This window comes from Phocoena sinus, chromosome 15 (genome assembly GCF_008692025.1).
Source record: "Phocoena sinus isolate mPhoSin1 chromosome 15, mPhoSin1.pri, whole genome shotgun sequence".
NCBI lineage: Eukaryota > Metazoa > Chordata > Mammalia > Artiodactyla > Phocoenidae > Phocoena > Phocoena sinus.
Genome location: NC_045777.1, coordinates 16,565,270 through 16,583,079, shown reverse-complemented (window position 1 = coordinate 16,583,079; position 17,810 = coordinate 16,565,270). Strand labels below are relative to the sequence as shown.

At 54.6% G+C, this 17,810-nt stretch overlaps 1 protein-coding gene across 1 annotated transcript in view; it reads left to right on the top strand.

The window, feature by feature from the left end:
- The window catches only part of MYBL2 (MYB proto-oncogene like 2), a 28,161-nt gene extending 10,607 nt beyond the window's left edge, over positions 1–17,554 (top strand). The window contains exons 6-14 of the mRNA XM_032604515.1: positions 1,138–1,300; positions 4,486–4,773; positions 7,514–7,930; positions 10,000–10,139; positions 11,610–11,709; positions 13,495–13,608; positions 14,877–14,981; positions 16,281–16,427; positions 17,009–17,554. Coding sequence (XP_032460406.1) covers positions 1,138–1,300; positions 4,486–4,773; positions 7,514–7,930; positions 10,000–10,139; positions 11,610–11,709; positions 13,495–13,608; positions 14,877–14,981; positions 16,281–16,427; positions 17,009–17,137 — 1,603 coding nt within the window. The 3' untranslated portion in view covers positions 17,138–17,554. The remainder of the gene's footprint in view (positions 1–1,137; positions 1,301–4,485; positions 4,774–7,513; positions 7,931–9,999; positions 10,140–11,609; positions 11,710–13,494; positions 13,609–14,876; positions 14,982–16,280; positions 16,428–17,008) is intronic.
- The last annotated feature ends 256 nt before the right edge of the window (positions 17,555–17,810 follow it).

Genomic DNA, 17,810 nt, shown 5'->3' with positions numbered 1-17,810 from the left:
TGGGGCCTTAGCTGCTCCGACCTCCTCTCTCCCTTAGACACGGGAGAGCTCTTTTCTGAGCCCGAACACCCTGTGCTCCTGGCAGCTTGGATACCCTCTAACTTGTGCCCATCATGTAGTTCTTAGTCGGGACGTTATTTCCTCAGGGAAGGTTTCTCTGTCCTTTCCAACTGTGGTCAGTCCCTGGCCACCTCCCCACCGTGCCCCGACCCCTGCGCAGTCAGCACTGCGTCCTGACAGCCTTCAGTGGGAATGAACAGAGATCCAGACCCTCCTCTTAGACTGGTGGCTCCGTCAAGCTGCTATTCTCTGTTCACGGTTCAAGGGAAAAGCACTCTGCTCGGAAACCCGAAGAAGGCAGCGCCTCTGTGTGTCTGCACTCCTGAACTGCTGTAGGTCTGTGGGCTCTGACGCTGCTGAGCCCCGCCGTGCTACTCACTGTGACGCTGCTGTGTGCTTCTGTAGTTTCGTACTTCTTTGTGCTTCATACTGCTGTCTGCTCCTACTGCTCTGTTACTCTGTCTTGCGGTCCCTGTCTGCTTCTCTCCCTCCACGCTTCCCTGACTCCTGTACCACTGTGCTACTTTCTGCTTCTGTAGTGGGGGGTACTGCTCTTGACTTACACCATATATGTTTCCTCTTTAATCTTCAGCAAGTGATGGAGAGTGAAGTAGTCTTTTGATTCTCCAGATAAAAAAGCCAAGGCTCAGAGTGGTCAGTAGTGGATCCTCTGTGCCCTCTTTGGCCATTTTCTGTCTGTGGGACGTGATCAGGGCTGTGTTCCAGGTCACTGAGCCTCAGGACAGGGGCCACCGGCCAGCAGCTTGCTTACGGTTTCTACAATGCAGAGTGAGTGGGAAAGGGAATGAGAGTTCCCAGAATGTTTCAGTGTTAGGATTTTACCCTGTAGGCTGAATAAGACCTTTGCTTATTTCTCAGAGGTGTGTGGAAATACTCCATAAATCGTTACAGGCTGCAAGCATGTCAGACTTCATCTTAGAGCTAAGAGCCCTTAGAACTCCTCAGGCTGAACCCTCATTTACAGAAGTGGGAGCTCAGCTCAGGGAGGCTAGTGACGCGCCCGGTGGCACCCGGGCCCCAGTGCTGGGGTCAAAGATCCCCGGTTGGCCCCTGTAGGACAGACAATGCTGTGAAGAATCACTGGAACTCCACTATCAAGAGGAAGGTGGACACGGGAGGCTTCCTGAGTGAGTCCAGAGACAGCAAGCCCCCCATGTACTTGCTGCTGGAGCTGGAGGACAAGGACGGCTGCCAGAGTGCCCCGGCCTCAGAAGGCCAGGTGAGTGGGGCGGGGATGTCAGGCAGCTCAGCCACTGGGCTTGGGCTAGCTGGTTTGTTTTCATGTGTATCCGATGCTGTCTCACCAACACCTATTCCTCCTTTTTCACCTGTTCCGTGGCTGTTCCTTAATCCTATAAGAGGTTCTCACTGTGGCCTCACATCTCTCATGAGGGCCTTTCCCTGTGTCACCTGTGCCCATGCTTGGTGCTCATCTGTCCACAGATGCAGGATGCCAGAGCCGACGCCAGGTGAAGAAGGGTCAGGTAGGGAGGTCCTCAGCCTCCTCCTGTCCTCAACAGCTTCCTTCCTACCCGTTGCTCTTTCCAGCCTTTTCATACTAAAAGCACATATGCAATTCTAAAAAAAAATCAGATTTGTTGAGGTACAAGCAAATACAGTAAAATTCACTGTGTTTCATGTGCAGGTCTGAGTCATGACAGCTTTAAACAGTCCTGTGGCCACCACCATAGTCAACCCACAACCTCTCCATCACCCCCCATATTCTTTCAGCCCTTCTCCTATCCTTAGTCCCTGGCACCCTTCATCTGTTTTCTGTCTCTATAATTTTCTAGAAAGTCATACAAATGAAGTCATATGGTGTTACATTTACAATCGTTAACATCTCCCATCCTACACTCCAGAACATACTATTTTTAAAATTGAAGTATCGTTGATTTACAATATTATAGTAGTTTCGGGTGTTTATGGTTATTTTTGAACTATCTCATATGATTTATTCTTAAAAAACAAAGATTTGAAGCACATGTGTCAGAGTATGAAGATGGGACGTTGCTGGGTACGTGGCAGGTGACACGCTTCCTCTACACTGTTTTCCAATCTTTTCTGTAATCGTGAACTATTGAATAGTTCTTTTTAATGCTCCACCTTTCCTTTTCCTGCTGGCCAGATTATAACTGTTCACTGCTCCAGTTCTTCTACAACACCCTGCTGGAGCGTTATATCATGTTTTTGCCTCTCTTTCCGCACTTTTCAGCTTCAGAGACTATTCCTTGCTTCGCAGATATGAGAGCATCTATGCGGTAACAGTTGAAAAAGCTGTAAAGTGAAACGTAAAAGGACTTCTCCCTCCTGTCTGGATTCCCCATGGGTCCCCTAACCAGAGGAATTCACTTCTCAGTTTCTCGTATGCCTAAGTAATATGTTTTCCAGGCCTTTACTTCTGATTAAATAAAAAGCATCCGTGCCCCAGAGAGAAACAATGTGCGTCGGCAGACACGGAGAAGTCGTCTTTCAGGATAGGGCAGAGTGGACGGTAGTCTCTGAAAATCCTCCTTGGCTGAAAGTCATTTCCTAGGCTCTGTTTTCACCCCCCTGGTGCTTTGTGTCTGGGAGGCTGGCCCTGCTGGGCCTGGGGGAGCTCCAGACCTTGATCCTGAGCACACAGGTCAGGTTACAGTGTGGGTTTCAGCCTCACCCACTCCTCTCCACAGTCATTTTAATGGTTCTATTGTGCTGGTAATTTCTTCAGTTAAGGTTACACCTGACTTTTTGTTGTTAGAAACAAAACTTTAATGGTTGTCCTCCTAGCTAAATCACTGCTCGTTTGCTCAGTTGTCTCTTGGGAAATTCCTAGAGGTAGATAGGTATATTCTTTAAAAACGATAAGGGACTTCCCTGGTGGGCCAGTGGTTAAGATTCCTGCTTCCAGTGCAGGGGGCCTGGGTTCCATTCCCTGATCAGGGTACTAAGATCCCCCATGCCGTGTGGCATGGCCCCCCCGCCCCCCAAAAATCAAAAACAAAATAGATGTTAATACATTTTGCTAGATTGCCTGCCAGAAAAGGTTCACCTGTTCTGTGTGTATGGGACTACCTCACTAGTCAGTGCTTGCAATTATAAATGATAAGTACTGAACTTGATTAGAAATTGCCAAGCTTTTTTCAAAGTGGCTGTTTTCTGAAGTGGGAATCACATGTTGGTAGCTTTTAAATAGTATTCATAGCATTCTTCCCCTCCAGTTATAGCAGTTACAAGGTTTTAATCCAATCTGCTCTTATCTCCTTTTCTTCCTTTGCTTATATCACAGACCATTTCCATTCTGTTCACTTGACAGCAGTGGCAACAGTAGCTACTAATTAGGTTGAAAGGTTTTCACACAGCTGTTGATCTGTGCGCCCTCCCTGCTCAGTAAGCCTCAGTGTCCTCATTTTATAGGCGAGCAAACTGACCCTCATCACAAGCTTGCCCGAGCTGGGAAATGGCAGAGCTCTGTCTGCACCCAGAGCCCACGTTCTCCCCCCGTTAACACGGGACTCCACTTCTTGCTCTCGACCAGGCCTCTGTTAATCACCTGTGCTGTTTGCAAGGCTCCTCAGGGGCCGTCAGGTCAACGAGTCAAGCTTGTTTCGGAGGTTCTGCCAGAGCGATTGCCCTAACGATCTACCTCTTTTTCTTTATTTCTTTTCTGTCACAAAATCAGTCTCAAAAAAAAAAAAAAAATTAGTCTCCACTCCTTTTTCAAACTTTCATTTTGAAATAATATTAAGTATACAGAAAAGTTGCAAGAAGACTGCTCGCCTATATCCTTTACTGGGTTCATTCATTTCTAACATTTGTCAGATTCGCTTTATCTTTCTCTATGTACATTTATTTTTTTTAAAGACCCTGTAGTTAATTATTTACTTAATGGCTGTGGCATGCGGATCCAGGCCCCCTGCAGCGAAAGCCTGGAGTCTTAGCCATCGGACCATCAGGGAAGTTCCAATATGCATATTTTTTTAACCTGAGTTATTTGAGAGTTGATTCCATACGTTGTGCCTTTTATTTCTTAATACCTGAGTGTGTGTTCCTCAAAATAAGGACATTCACCTGTGTGACGATAGTACGCACTTGGAATTTAACATTGGTGCAGGGACTTTTGACTAAACTACCGTCTAGATTCCACTTTTTCCTGCCCATGATCCAGTCCAGTTTAGACACTGCTTCGTTGTCATGTCTTTCGTCTAATTTTATCTGGAATAGTTCATCAGCCTTTCTGAGCCTCTCACGATACTGATGTTTTTGAAGCATGAGGTAGGGCTGGTTGTGTTATAGACTGTCTCTCAGTTTGGGTTCACTTGAGTTTCCTTATTATTAGATTCGGGTTGTGCACTGTTAGCTGGAATACGGCATAGTTTATATCTCATAACGAAAAATCCAAACCGCGTGCCCTGTGCCCACCAGGGAAGTCTCGTGACCGGCTGGCCCCCGGCGTTCCCTGCCCTGAAGGAAGAGGAGAGCAGTGAGGAGGAGGCCACGGCGGCTGCCCCCTCCCAGGAGCAGGAGCCCGTCCCCACAGAGCTGGATGGAGTGCGGACGCCAGAGCTGCTGGAGGACTTGCCCAAGCGTGAAGACCAGGAGGGCTCCTCGCCGGAAACCAGCCTGCCCTACAAGTGGGTGGTGGAGGCCGCAAACCTCCTCATCCCTGCCGTGGGCTCCAGCCTCTCTGAAGCCCTGGACTTGATCGAGTCGGTAATGTTGGTCACGGCGCTTCACAGTGGGCCCCGAGCACCCCCAGCAGGGAGCACTTTCTCTCCGTAGGCATCCATCCTTCCGTCCGTTCGTTGTCTCGCTGATGTGGCTCAGCTGGTGCCGAGTGCCCAGCCCAGCACCAGGGCCTGGTGATGCCAAGATAGTGGCTGTGCAGCGCCTGCCCTCGGGGAGCTCCTGCCTCACCTGTACAGCGCAGGGTGGGCTGGGAGGGCTCGTGGTGGAAGCCGTACGACAGAGTGCTCAGGGCTGATGGGGAAGGGTGTTTGAAGCGGTAACACAGCCCGGGTGGGCACTGGTGTTTGTGGCAGCACAGGTGGTTGGGTGTCCCTGGAGAGGACCCTGCGAAGGGCCCGGGCTTGGGGCTGCAGTGGTGAGTGGGTCCTGATTACTCAGGTACGGCTGCCCCTGGGGCCGCGCTGGCTGTGGGTTGTGCCCCTGTGGGGGAGGCACCCCGGTGGGGGGTGTACTTCTTGGTGTGACCTCCCAGGTCCATCAGCCAGGCCTGTGGTGTGAAGTGGGTTTTAGGAGGTGGTGGGCAAGAGGCCGGTGACCAGGGGTAGAGGGGTTCAGTGGGCAGCGCCCATACTCACCTTCCCACTTGGGCTTCCTCCTATTGGCTGAGAATATTGACGTTGTTTACTGAGCATTTGCTGAATGCCAGGCTGTGGGTTTAACATGTAGTCCACACGGTATCCTGTGAGGGGGTCCTTCTGTGTTTTGCAGATGAGACTGAGGCTCAGAGAGATCAAGTAAGTGCACCCGAAGGTCAAAGGTCACACAGCAAGTAAGGTCTTAACCATCATGCTGTGCTCCACTGTCCTGCCCAATGAGCGTTTGGATGGTGGGGTGGGTCTCAGGTGGGCTGTCTGCTCAGACCCTCTGGCTCTGGGTCTCACCTCTTGCCCCTAGTGGCTGGGACTGTGGTGTCCCTTCACTACAAGGGATTTCAGAGTAGCGATGTGTGTGTCAGTCTGTTCAGCAAATAGCTCCGGGGCCACCATGGGCTGTCACTCCTTTGGGCTCTGAGGAAGGGTTGAGATGAGAGTGGGCCCACTCTGCACTGCTGGTGCCGGTGAAGTGGGTGGTGGACTCAGCTCAAGCTCAGAGAGGTTAGGAGGCTTGTCCAGTGTCACACAGCTGGTGAGTGCCGAGCTCGAGCTCTCCACGATGACCTTCAGCGACTGATGGGGAGCGATAGTAGTTGCAGAAACACTGCCGTCTGTCTCTCTGGGCAGTCCTTGTAGCATGTGCTCCGGTCTGTTAGATGCCATCCATTCCGGGCCTCTCCGAGGTTGGGGTTGGCTGCTGGGAGGAATGCCTGGAGACGGCACAGCTCTGAGCCGGCCTCCACCCTTAGCAATGAACTTGCCAGGCTTCTTTGAGCTCCAAGGACCAGAAATAGAAATCACCACTAGGGTCTTGGTCCATTCAGGGCCAGACCTCCAGGGACCAGTGGAAACTTCTGTATCCAGAAGCCTTTGGGCTGGGTTGTAATTCACTGGGCAAGGGCAGAAAGACCTGGGCGTGCCTCTTAGAATTGCTCTTGGAAACTTAGTGACTTCAGGGCGATCACACCCTCTCTGACCTGGCTTCCTCAGTACGAGAAGGGAAAGTAATGCTTCTCTAGCAGGGTGGCTGTGGGGTTGGAAACAGTGTAGGTGAAGCACCCAAGGAGGCGCTGCGATTGACAGGGTCATGGAGCCCAGTGGTGCGCTCTGGGTACATGGCTGGCAAATCAAGACCCTTCAACCTGCTCACGGCCTTGAACCCAAAGCCTCACTTCCAGTTCTCTGTTAAGGAAATAGCTACAAGCGCAGGAGAAGATTTACATCCAAGATGTTCATAAAGATGCTGTTTTTAATTTTTAAGAATTAGGGGGGAAAACCTAATGTCCTATAGAAAGGGGATAATTATGTAACATGTTCAAATGATGGTACATTTTACAGCCCTTAAAATTGTTAAAAGTTGACCTTTTTTCACTATAATAACAACTAATATTGATAGTAAATATTAAACTCATAGGTAATAGAATGAGGTGCAATCATTATTCCAGCTTTACCGAAACTTTAAATGGAAAAAAGCAGTTAACTAGAAATGACTTGTACTAAAGTTAGAAACATTGAAAATACTAAATATTTAGGGACACGTGTAAGTGGTAATTGATAAACAAACGCATAAAGGCAGTAAATACTAAATTCAGGTAGTGATATCCTGCGTGCGGGCAGAGGAAGTGCCAGGTGGACCTGGAGCTTTAGTGACAAGGTTTTATTTCTTAGGCTTATTGATGGGTATGTGAGTTTTCTTTGTATTTTTCTTTGTGCTTTTTGTATATCTTAAAAACGCACAGAACATTTTTGTGAATAACAGCAAGCAGCCACAGACACGATATGACTTCAGTTATGTTTCCAACTACAGATACAAAGAAGAATCTGAGGAAAGGCAGGACAATGTTAAGGGTGATGGTTTCTAGGCTCTGGGATCATCCTTTTTTTTTTTGGCTGGGCCACGCGGCTTGCGGGATCTTAGTTCCCTGCCGGGGAACGAACCCGTGCCCCATGCAGTGGAAGCGTGGAGTCTTAACCACTGGACCACGAGGGAAGTCCCTGTAGGATCATGCTTGATGCTTGTGTATTTTCCTTTAACGAATGAGCCCTGTGGTATATCAACCGATAGAAAAGCAGAGCCGTTGCAGTTATTCCTAAACCCCCTCTCTGGGCAGGACCCCGATGCTTGGTGTGACCTGAGTAAGTTTGACCTCCCCGAGGAGCCATCCGCAGAGGGCAGCATTGGCGGCAGTCCGGTGCAGCCCCATCCATCGCAGCAGCAGCAGCAGGCCCCGCCAACCCGTCAGCCTGCCGCCGCTGTGCCCAGCGTGACCGAGTACCGCCTGGACGGCCACACCATCTCGGACCTGAGCCGGAGCAGCCGGGGCGAGCTGATCCCCATCTCCCCCAGCACTGACGTGGGGGGCTCGGGCATCAGCACACCGCCCTCGGTGCTCAAGCGGCAGAAGAAGAGGCGAGTCGCCCTGTCACCTGTCACGGAGAACAGCGCCAGCCTGTCCTTCCTGGACTCCTGCAACAGCCTCACCCCGAAGAGCACGCCCGTCAAGACCCTGCCCTTCTCGCCCTCCCAGGTGCGTGGACCCCACCCCGACTGTCCTCTGGGCGCGGGTGACAGACAGCCCCCCTGTGCCCAGTGCTGGGGACCCTGGAGGGCAGAAACGGGCCTGGCCCTGCCCTCATGAAGCGTCTGTGCTGATGGGAAGACCAGTTAATAAAAAAGGACCCAAATAAACGTGCTGAATGGAGTGAAAAAGGCGCCTTCTGGTACTTCGGGTGCATCTAGTCGGGGAAGGGTGTCAGCCAGGGCTTCTGTGAGCAGGGGCATTGCTGGAGCTGGGGGCAGAGGGTGATAGACGGGCCGAGAAGGGAAGAGGACTCGGTGTGTGTTAAGAGTGAGTTTACTGAGCACCGATTTTATAGCAGGTGTGCCAGCCCTGGGGAGCGGAGGGGCTGATGACAGCCCTGCCGTGGAGAGGATGGCTGGGGTGGGGGACTTGGTGGTCACAATGTCCTGAGGAAAGGGCTGTGGGAGGGGCAGTTATTGAGTCGCTGAGAGCTTGTTGTGTTGAGTACTGCTTCCCAGGCTCTGTTTGTAATAGACACAGTGTTGGGGGGAGCCTGGGGGGCCTGTCTTTCCTAGAGGTGAGGGAGGCACTCAGAGAGTGGTGTCTCAGGTGGGGTTTGTTGACCGATTGATCGGCTTGAATAAAGGCTTGCAGTCAAGGGGAGAGCAGAGTATGGTGTGAAGTCCAGAGCTAGGACTCACGGATGGGGGGCAGGAGGACTGATGGGGACAGGAGGAGGGTTGAGGGATGGGGGCTGGGGCCTCGGAGGGTCCTGGGTACAGCTAGGGGGTATGCACTGCGCTGGGGGCTGTGGGTGGGGGATAGACTGGAGGGGTGGGGCAAGAGGGGGGGCAGAGGCTTTGGGTCTCAAGGGTCTCCTCCCTCCTGTGGGGACGTGAGAGAATGAGGCCCAGTGGTGGCATGTTTCCAGAGGCCACCCTCTCTGCTGTAGAGGGACTGAGGCCAGGCCTTTGTATCGGGATGTCTGGTGGTTCTGCAAGGTGCCCTGTGTTAGTTCACTGGGGCTGCCGTGACAAAGAACTGCACACAGGGGGACTGGAACAACGGACTCATTTTCTTAGTTTTGGAGTCTAGAAGTCCGAGAGGGTGTGAGCAGGATTGGTTTCCTCTGAGGTCTCTGGCTTCTAGGTGGTAATCTCCTCTCTGTGTCTTCAGGTGGTCTTCCTTCAGTGTCTGTGTCCTAATCTCTTTTCTCTTATAATCTCTTCTTCTTTTGTAAACTTCTTCTAAGGACACCAGTCTTATTGGATCAGGGCCCACCCATGTGGCCTCATTTTACCATAATCACCTCTTTAAAGGCCCATCTCCAAATACAATCACAGTCTGAGGTACTGGGAGTTACGGTGTAAACATGTGAATTTGGGGAGAACACAGTTTAGCCCATAGCAGGCCCCCCGTGAGGGCTGCTGGCTGAAGAAGGAAGACAGCAGGGCTGGAGCTGCCCAGAGAGCAGCCCAGGGTGACGGGGTGCAGCTGCCCTGCCCAGGGACCCTGCAGAGGGCAGTGGGCCTGAGGGCTGCAGGTGGCCCTGAGCTGCCAAGGGCACCTTCAGGGCAGAGGGGAGAGGGTGGTGCTTCAGATCTGGGTTTGAGTCCCGCCTCTACCTCTAGCACTCAGCGCAAGAATCCAAACCTCCCTTATCTGTAAAGGGGGATCGTAATCTTTACATTTCAGAGGATCTGTGAAAACTATGTGAAATTCTCAGTGTGCAGTGCTTGGCTCTGGTGTGAGAGGGTGTGTCTAAGTGTTGATGTCACCATCTCCATCATCACCGACCCGTCTGTCGCAGTTCATTTAAGAGCTACTTTCTTTTCTGAAAAGGAGCTGCTCTCGGTCAGCTTCCTTTGCCTTAAGTACACCGTCAGCAGCACGTGGGGGTGGGAGATGGACCTCCCATCATCCTGGCAAAGCGAGGATTGGGTGATGCCCAGCCTGGGGTCTACATGGACCTGCTCAGTGGGTCCCTGCCCATCTGTCCTGGCCTCTGCTCTCTGGCGCCTGCCGGTGGGCTCTGAGGTCATCACCTTGTCTTGTTTCCTTTGTCTTCCTGGCAGTTTCTGAACTTCTGGAACAAACAGGACACACTAGAGCTGGAGGGCCCCTCGCTGACGTCCACCCCCGTGTGCAGCCAGAAGGTGGTGGTCACCACGCCACTGCACCGGGATAAGACGCCCCTGCACCAGAAACACGCTGCGTGAGTGCTGTGCCCCCGCCCCACCTGCGCTGGGCCTGCCCCTCCCCAAGCAGTGGCCGGCCTGGCGGAGGGTCTCTGGGGGAGGGACCCCTTGGAAAACCACCTGAGACTCTGTTACAGGAAGGCCGCCTCCTCCTGGTCGCCACACCTCTTCACTTCCGTCAGGGTAGTCTGCTGCTTCACCTCTGTTCTAATTCTTTCTTTTTTTTTTTTTCTTTTTTTTGGCCGCGCCGCATGGCTTGAGGAATCTTAGTTCCCTGACCAGGGATTGAACCTGCGCCCTCGGCAGTGAAAGCACGCGGAATTCTAACCACTGGACCACTAGGGAATTCCCCTTTTTTTATTTTTTAACTTGATGGTTTTCTAATCTCAGAAATGGAGAGAGTCCACACTGCCACGAAAAATTTAATCTCTGCATCCTTTATAAGTTTCAAGTGCAGATCCACTGTGTTTGAGTAGCCCTCCATGAAGGACAGAAGGGCCCCCGGTTCTCTCGTCTCTGGTGCTTAGTCAGGAGGGACGGCCGTGCCCCACCTCCCGTGTGTATGAAGCACAGCGTTTCACCTTCAGCCTGTACAGGTTGCTTACCTGCTTCTGTGGAGGTGCTTTCACAATAAGTTTCCTCCCTTGTGTCATCGTGACTCTTGAATTCCAGGTAGAGAGAGTTGCTTAACTGGTCTTCTGCTTGTTACATGTGCCGGGAAGAAGCATTGCTATTTATGTTTCAGCAGTTAAGTTGTAATTCAGGAATCAGTTCAGGAGTTTTAGTTCTTGTAATGATATGTAATTTCAGAAAAGATGTATGAATCGCTTGGTCAGAAGTCAGTCTCTCAAGAGTTGATCTAACGTTTAACATAAGTAGGCTTCATGAGAAATGATTCTCCTTTCAAGCCGAAATCCTGGACTTCAAATCTAAGCTCTTAAACATATGCTGGAAGCAAGAAAAAGAATTGATTCTTAGATACGTTTCATGAGAAATGATTCTCTATTCAAGCCAAAATCCTGGACTTGAAGTTCTTAAACAGACAGCTGGAACCACAAAAGGAGTCGCTGCTTCTCCGGAGAGAGGTTGGAGAGGGATGCGGTCTTCCTGGATCCCCACCCTCCTCGCCTCCCCCTTCTCTCGCTGGTTCTGCAGTGTGGCCACAGGCCAGCCTTGTTTTATGGAGAATCCTAGTGACAGCAGCCTTCTCAGTCGTTCTTCCAGCCTTTCGGGTGTGCTGGACCCTCTCAGACTCTTTGCCGTTTCTGAGGATAGCCCTTCCTCTCAGCCCCCGTAACTCCCTTCGGGGGTGGGGAGGTGGGTGTGTGGGCAAGTGTGATGGGAAGAGGCTGTGTCCGGGGGTGGCCTCCCTGCTGCAGAGGCAGAGGTCTGGTGGAGGGCGGCGTGGGACTCAGGGCAGCCTGCAGCAGAGCAGCTGGTGTCTGCCTCCAGCCCCGTCGTGAAGCCGCCTCCTCTGTCCCCGGCAGGTTTGTAACCCCAGATCAGAAGTACTCCAGGGACAGCACTCCTCACACACCGACCCCGTTCAAGAACGCCCTGGAGAAGTACGGACCACTAAAGCCCCTGGTACGTGGTACGGCCGGGCTGGTCCTCCAGCCATTTACGGTTCACAGGGCCCCGTCCCTCTGAGATCTCATTAGATTCTCCCAGCAGCCTTGAGAAGTTGCAGATACCCTAGTTTTACAAATGGGGCCCCCGGGGTGGAGTTGCCAGTTCATCAGACCTCTCTTGAGCAGCTGCCACGTGCCAGGCGGTGCTGGGTGCTGGAGCCACGGTGACGTCCTGGTGAAGCTGGGAGTTTGGGGTGGTGGAAGCTGGCATTCAGCATGTAAGTGCATAAATGACTAAATACCCAGCACGTGGCCATGCCCAGCGGAACATGGGTAGGAGTTGGGACGGAGAAGGACCTGCTCGGGCGCTGGGGCTGGTTCAGGAAAGTGGCGAATTGCTCCTCAAACCGAAGCCTTTTGACCAACTGCCCGTCCTTTGCAAAACACGGGAAAGCACTCAGGGGTGGGCTGGAGATGGCTCGCCAGTGAGGAGGCACCTCCTGGCGTGCTTCCCCAGCAGTGTGAGAACAGCCCTTCTCCCCTGACTCTTCCCGGTTCGTGGGATGGTCCTGCTTTCCCCAAGGGCAAAAGAGAGAGCTGGCACCCCGGGTTTTCCGAAATAGGCTGTGTCTTAGAAACCAGCTGAAGGTGGGAGAAGGGCAGGTTGTGGAGAAGCATTTCCTGTGGACAAAGCCTGCAGCGAGCTCCTCTCCGTGCTCACCACGTGGGGTCTGGGTGGTGGAGCCGTGGTCTCCCCATGCTGGGATGCAGCTGGTGGAGTTGCACAGGCCCCAGGCCAGGCCCCAGTCAGCACTGCCCTTTCCTGTCTGAGTGGGGTTCGGCTCCCGGATACTAAGAGATCTGTGTGCTCTCCAGGCACGGCTGGAGGGTGAATCTGCCCTTGGTAGCGATAGTTCAAGTACATGGGGGCTTTTATTTTATTTTTTAAAATTAATTTATTAATTTATTTATTTTTGGCTGCATTGGGTCTTCGTGGCTGCACGCGGACTTTCTCTAGTTGCGGCGAGCGGGAGCTACTCTTCGTTGCTGTGGACGGGCTTCTCATTGTGGTGGCTTCTCTTGTTGTGGAGCGTGGGTTCTAGGCGCATGAACTTAAGTAGTTGCGGCACGCGGGCTCAGTAGTTGTGGCTCGCATGCTTAGTAGTTGTGGCGCCTGGGCTTAGTTGCTCCGCGGCATGTGGGATCTTCCCGGACCAGGGCTCGAACCCGTGTCCCCTGCATTGGCAGGCGGATTCTTAACCACTGCGCCACCAGGGAAGCCCACATGGGGCTTTTAGAGTGACTTCTCGGGTGTTACTGTACCCTACACCTGCTGCTCAGTAGCTCTCTCCCTCCCCTGGTCTCTGCCGCCTGAGCCCCCAGGCCTGAGAAAGGGAAATGGAATCAACGTCTCCGTTACTGTGGGACCGAGGGGTTAAGGAGTTAGGGTTTTGAGTGCATCCAGGTTCTGACCTCACAGCTGTGTGGCCTTGGGCTGAGGTCTCACCCTCTCTGAGCCTCCGTTTCTACCTCGTGGAAGAGGTAGACAGCTATTTCCCAGGGTTGTGTGAGGTTGGCTGTGGTCAAGTGGGGACACCCCGGGCCTGTGCGGCTCTCAGTGAGCAGAGGCCAGTGTCCCAGGCAGGAAAGTTAGTGGCCATGGATACTGTGTGTGAGGCCAGTGTCCCGGCACTGGGCCTCCTCCCTGTGTTGCCTGGGTCTGCCCCGCCGCTCCCGTGAGCAGGCTCTGCCTGTGTCCTACGGCCTGGGTGCAGGGCCTCACTCACATCCCTGCCTGTAGCCCCAGACCCCGCACCTGGAGGAGGACTTGAAGGAGGTGCTGCGCTCCGAGGCCGGCATTGAGCTCATCATTGAGGACGAAGTGAGGCCCGAGAAGCAGAAGAGGAAGGCTGGGGTGAGTGGCTGGCGGAGTGGGGAGCGGGTCTGGGAGACATAAGGCACCAGGGTAAGTGGAACTGTGGCCCCGGCCCTTTGCTCCTGCAGAGTGGTTGTCCGTGAAACCAACCAACGTAAGGCCTTGGTGCCTGGGACCCTTCCCTCTTCCCCTTTGAACTGGTGCCTTAGTTATTCAGCACTGTTTGGACCCCTCTGAAGCGGGCTTTGGGCTGGGGGGGGGGGGGCGTCAGAACAGTGAGCAAGACCCAGAGTGGTCGCTCCCTCCAGGAGTGCAGTGGGTGGAAACGGCGAACACCCTAGTGACTGGATACATACGGTGTTACGGGGGCAGAAAGGGCACAAAGAGGATCTCAAGGGAAATCCTTGGTATGGAGCCAGCCAGGTATCCTGGCTGCATGAGCAGGTGGGGGACAGTGGGCTCCGGTGAGGTGGGGAGCTGCTCTGGGCAGGGCCGGGCCGTACTGGGCAAGCTCTCCCGCCGCCTGGCATGTGGGGTTTCCCAACAGCAGGTGGCTCCATGTCCCCTCTGTCTTTGTGCCCCTTTCTTCCCAGGTGCTCTCCTGGGGAGCAGGGAAGATGGGAGTGTGCCGGGGTGGAGGGTGCGTGGGAACGTGGGTGGCCAGGCTGGGAGGGACCCACTGGGCTGGGCCCCTGGGCGTGTACGTAGAGCATGGCCGGGACCCTCCGTGGCCTCTCTGTGTCCGAAGGTGGTTCTGAGCCGCGGTGGCACCTGTTTGTTTGGGGCACAGTGCTGGGTTGGGGGGTGAGTACTAGTCTCAGAGCCCCTCCCTGGCATTGGAGCTGACCCCTGGCCTGCTTATAGGAAGTGCGGGGGTGGGGCTGAGCATTCCTTTAACGCCTGTGTCCTGTGGGGTCCCACATCTCCATGTCACTCACCGGCAGGTAGGTGTTTTAGCTGTAACTTGGCTGTTTAGGGGAGCGTTTCGTGCAGTAGAGTCTCGGGGGCTGCGCTTGGTCCCTTTGGGGATGAGGTTGGGTGGAGGGTGGCGTTGGTGTCCTCAGTACCAACACTGAGCATCTGGCCGGGCAGTCTGCTCTGTGGGCAGAGTCTGCAGCAGGGCCAAAGTGTCCCGGTCCCCCCTCCCCCGCCGCCCCAGAAAATCCTCGCCAGCCAGGCATGCTCGAGGACTCCCCTGCACCAGGGCCTGGTTCTGTGACCAGGGCAGCTGGGGCAGTCGTCGTCAGGCGCTGGTGGTGACCCAGGGGAATCCAAGCGCCTGCCCTAAGCACCTCCTCCTCCCCCAGCTGCGGCGAAGCCCCATCAAGAAAGTCCGCAAGTCCCTGGCCCTTGACATTGTGGATGAGGACATGAAGCTGATGATGTCCACGCTGCCCAAGGCTCTGCCTTTGGTAAGGGGTCTGGGAGAGAAGCCATCCTGTGAGGCCACCTGCTACTCCCCACCCGAGCTGCAGGAGGCTGGGGGGATGGAGTCTCCCTGGGGGCCTTCGCCTCTTGAGCCCTTTAGCCTGGAGAGGACCCTGGAGGTGGAGTCCGGTGATTCTCGGGCTGGGCTTCCACGTGCCGGGCTCAGCGGGGAGCGGGCAGCTGGGCACCACTCCCCTGGCTTCAGTCCAGACAGCCCTGCTTGTGTCTTTCACAGAAAGGTTTATTTGGCAAGAGTTGCTTTGCTAGAACCCGTTTGACAGCCGTGGTTTCTGAGTCCCCAGCGCCTTCCCTTGCGTTCTGCTCCCGAGGGTGACCCGGGAGAGGGTTGGTGACGTGCCTCAGGGCATAGCCAGGGGATTGGGGCACCTCAGCTCTGGCATGGGTGCTTCCCAGTTCCCAGGCCAACCTCCAGCAAGGGGGCTGCTGCCTACACAGAGCCTGGGCTCCAGAAACCATGCCATGCTAGTGATCCCTTGCAGCAGACAGTGGGGTGAGCCCGTCTTCCGCTGGTAGCAGACAGTGAGGGCCGTGGCAGAGCTCATGAGACAGCACTGCCTGACCAGATCCTGCAGGTGCGCCTGCTGCTCTCGTAGCCCGTGCACACAAACCTCCCTTTGGCCAGGCATCCCCGCCAGTCTGGGGACTTAGTGCCCGCCAGGCAGACCAGCCAGCATCGCCTTGGGCAAGTAAAATAATTAGCAGAAAGAGAAAAAGTTAGGGCAAGTGGTTAAGAGCAGAGGAGGTGGAGTGCGGGGCCTAGGGTGAGTCCTGACACCGGGCCCTGGTCTCTGGCATCTCTTAGGTTCCTGAGCCTCAGGTTCTTGCCTGTAATGAGGGCACTGAGCCCAGTAGGCTGTTAGGAGGGTAAAGGCCTGTCCGGGAGTCCTGGGGTGCATTGTGCAGCTCCCAGTGAGTTCTAGTCGACGCCAGCACCTCTGTGGGTGTTTCTGGCCCCAAGAGAAGCTGGAGCATCTTCGTCTCCACCTGGGACGGGGAGGAACCAGATTCATGTAGAAAGGCACCAGCATTATTGGGCGTTTACTAGGTGCCAGGCTCTGAAACAGGTACTTTACAGCAGTTTTCCTACTGAATCTTTAAATGAACTCCCATCTGGAAGAGGAAACTGAGGCTTAGAGAAGGAATATCCCGTCCAAGATCCCAACAGAGGTGGTGGTGCTGGAATGTGCCTGCTGTTTTGTTTTCTCCTTCCCACAAAGAGCTCATGGCAAAACGTTGTGCCTTCGATTTGGTTTTGGTTTCAGCCAACCAACGTCCCACCAGGCTCCTCTGGCCTCACCCCGTCGGGCAGCAGAGAGGACAGCAGGCTGCTCAACGAGGGCTTCCTGCAGGCCAAGCCTGAGAAGCCGGCGGCCCAGAAGCCCCGAGGCCACTTTCTAACTCCTGCCCCGGTGAGTGCATCCTCCTCGGACCCTTGCTCTGTGCGCGTCACACCTCAGGGCCTTTGCACAGGCTTTGCCTCTTCCTGATTAACCTAGGCTTCACATCTCTGTCCAGACGTCACTCCCTCAGGGAATCTGTGTACTAGAGAGCACGCCCTCCACTAAGCGCCCCCTTCATGATGTGGCCTCACTCGTAATTAAGACACTGTCTCTGTGACTTCTGTCCTTGAAGGCAGGGGTGCCCGGCCTGCTCCTCTCACCATCTGCACAGGTCAACCCCTCTCTGCTCCTCACCAGCCTGCGTGGCTCTAGCTTTTCCTCATGCGGAGGCTGGTGCCGCGTAGTAGGGGTGGGGCTGGGGGGGCTTGTGTCCTGGTCCAGCCTCCTTGCTCTACATCTGAGGACTCCCAGAGATGGGAGTGACTTCCCCAGGTCCACCAGGAAGGTGCAGTGAGCACAGAAAGACTTGTGGCTTCTGGCGGGGAGGGAGCGTCATAGAAATGTCCCCACCCCTCCCCGACCAGAGTCGCCAGGCTTCCCTGGGAGCACGCTGCCCCCGCCTGGATGGTAACCCTTTTGCCTCCTCCCAGATGACCAGCGCCTGGAAGATGGTGGCCTGCGGTGGGACCAGGGACCAGCTCTTCATGCAGGAGAAAGCCCGGCAGCTCCTGGGCCGCCTGAAGCCCAGCCACACATCTCGGACCCTCATCTTGTCTTAGGGGCTTGGCAGTCACGAGCCCATTCTCATGTTTACAGGGGGCTGGGGGGCCAAGTCTAGGCTGTGAATTTGAGAATCACACAAAGATGACCGCCTGCAGGGAGCCTTCTGCCGCCGGCCCCTCCCCAGACTGCTCAGGTGGAGACAGAGCAGGGCCACCCACTGTCCTGTCTCCGAGTCCGGCGAGTCCGGCTGCAGCTGCGGGCGATTCCTGGTGCTAACAGAACAAAGTCCCACCTCTGAGCTGGCCCAGCCCTCCCCCCAGTGCCACAGGGAGCCCCGTTATCTTCTCCCAAGCCCTGGTCAGGCCTGGCCTCATCTCAGACCCCTGCTTAGGACAGGGGTGTGGCCAGCATGCTTCTTCCTTCAACCAGTTGTTACATTTTCTTGAAAGAATAAAAGTTGTTTTTCTCCTGTGCTCTGGACGCCACCTTCCTCCCGGATCCTGCTCGCGCTTCCCTGGTGACAGTGCTTAGGGCCCTGAGGGATGCGGGGACCGGGGCCCTCATCCTCGGAGTGCAACCTTGTCTGCACAGCCCAGGCCTGGGTCTCTGGACTCTGTTGCCCCCAGGGACCCAATGTGCTGGAGGCAGTTTTCTCTGTACCCAGTGGGTGTTTCTCAAAGCTCTGAGGACTTGGGGAAGGGGTGGGGCAGTGGTTGGCCCTTGCCGTGG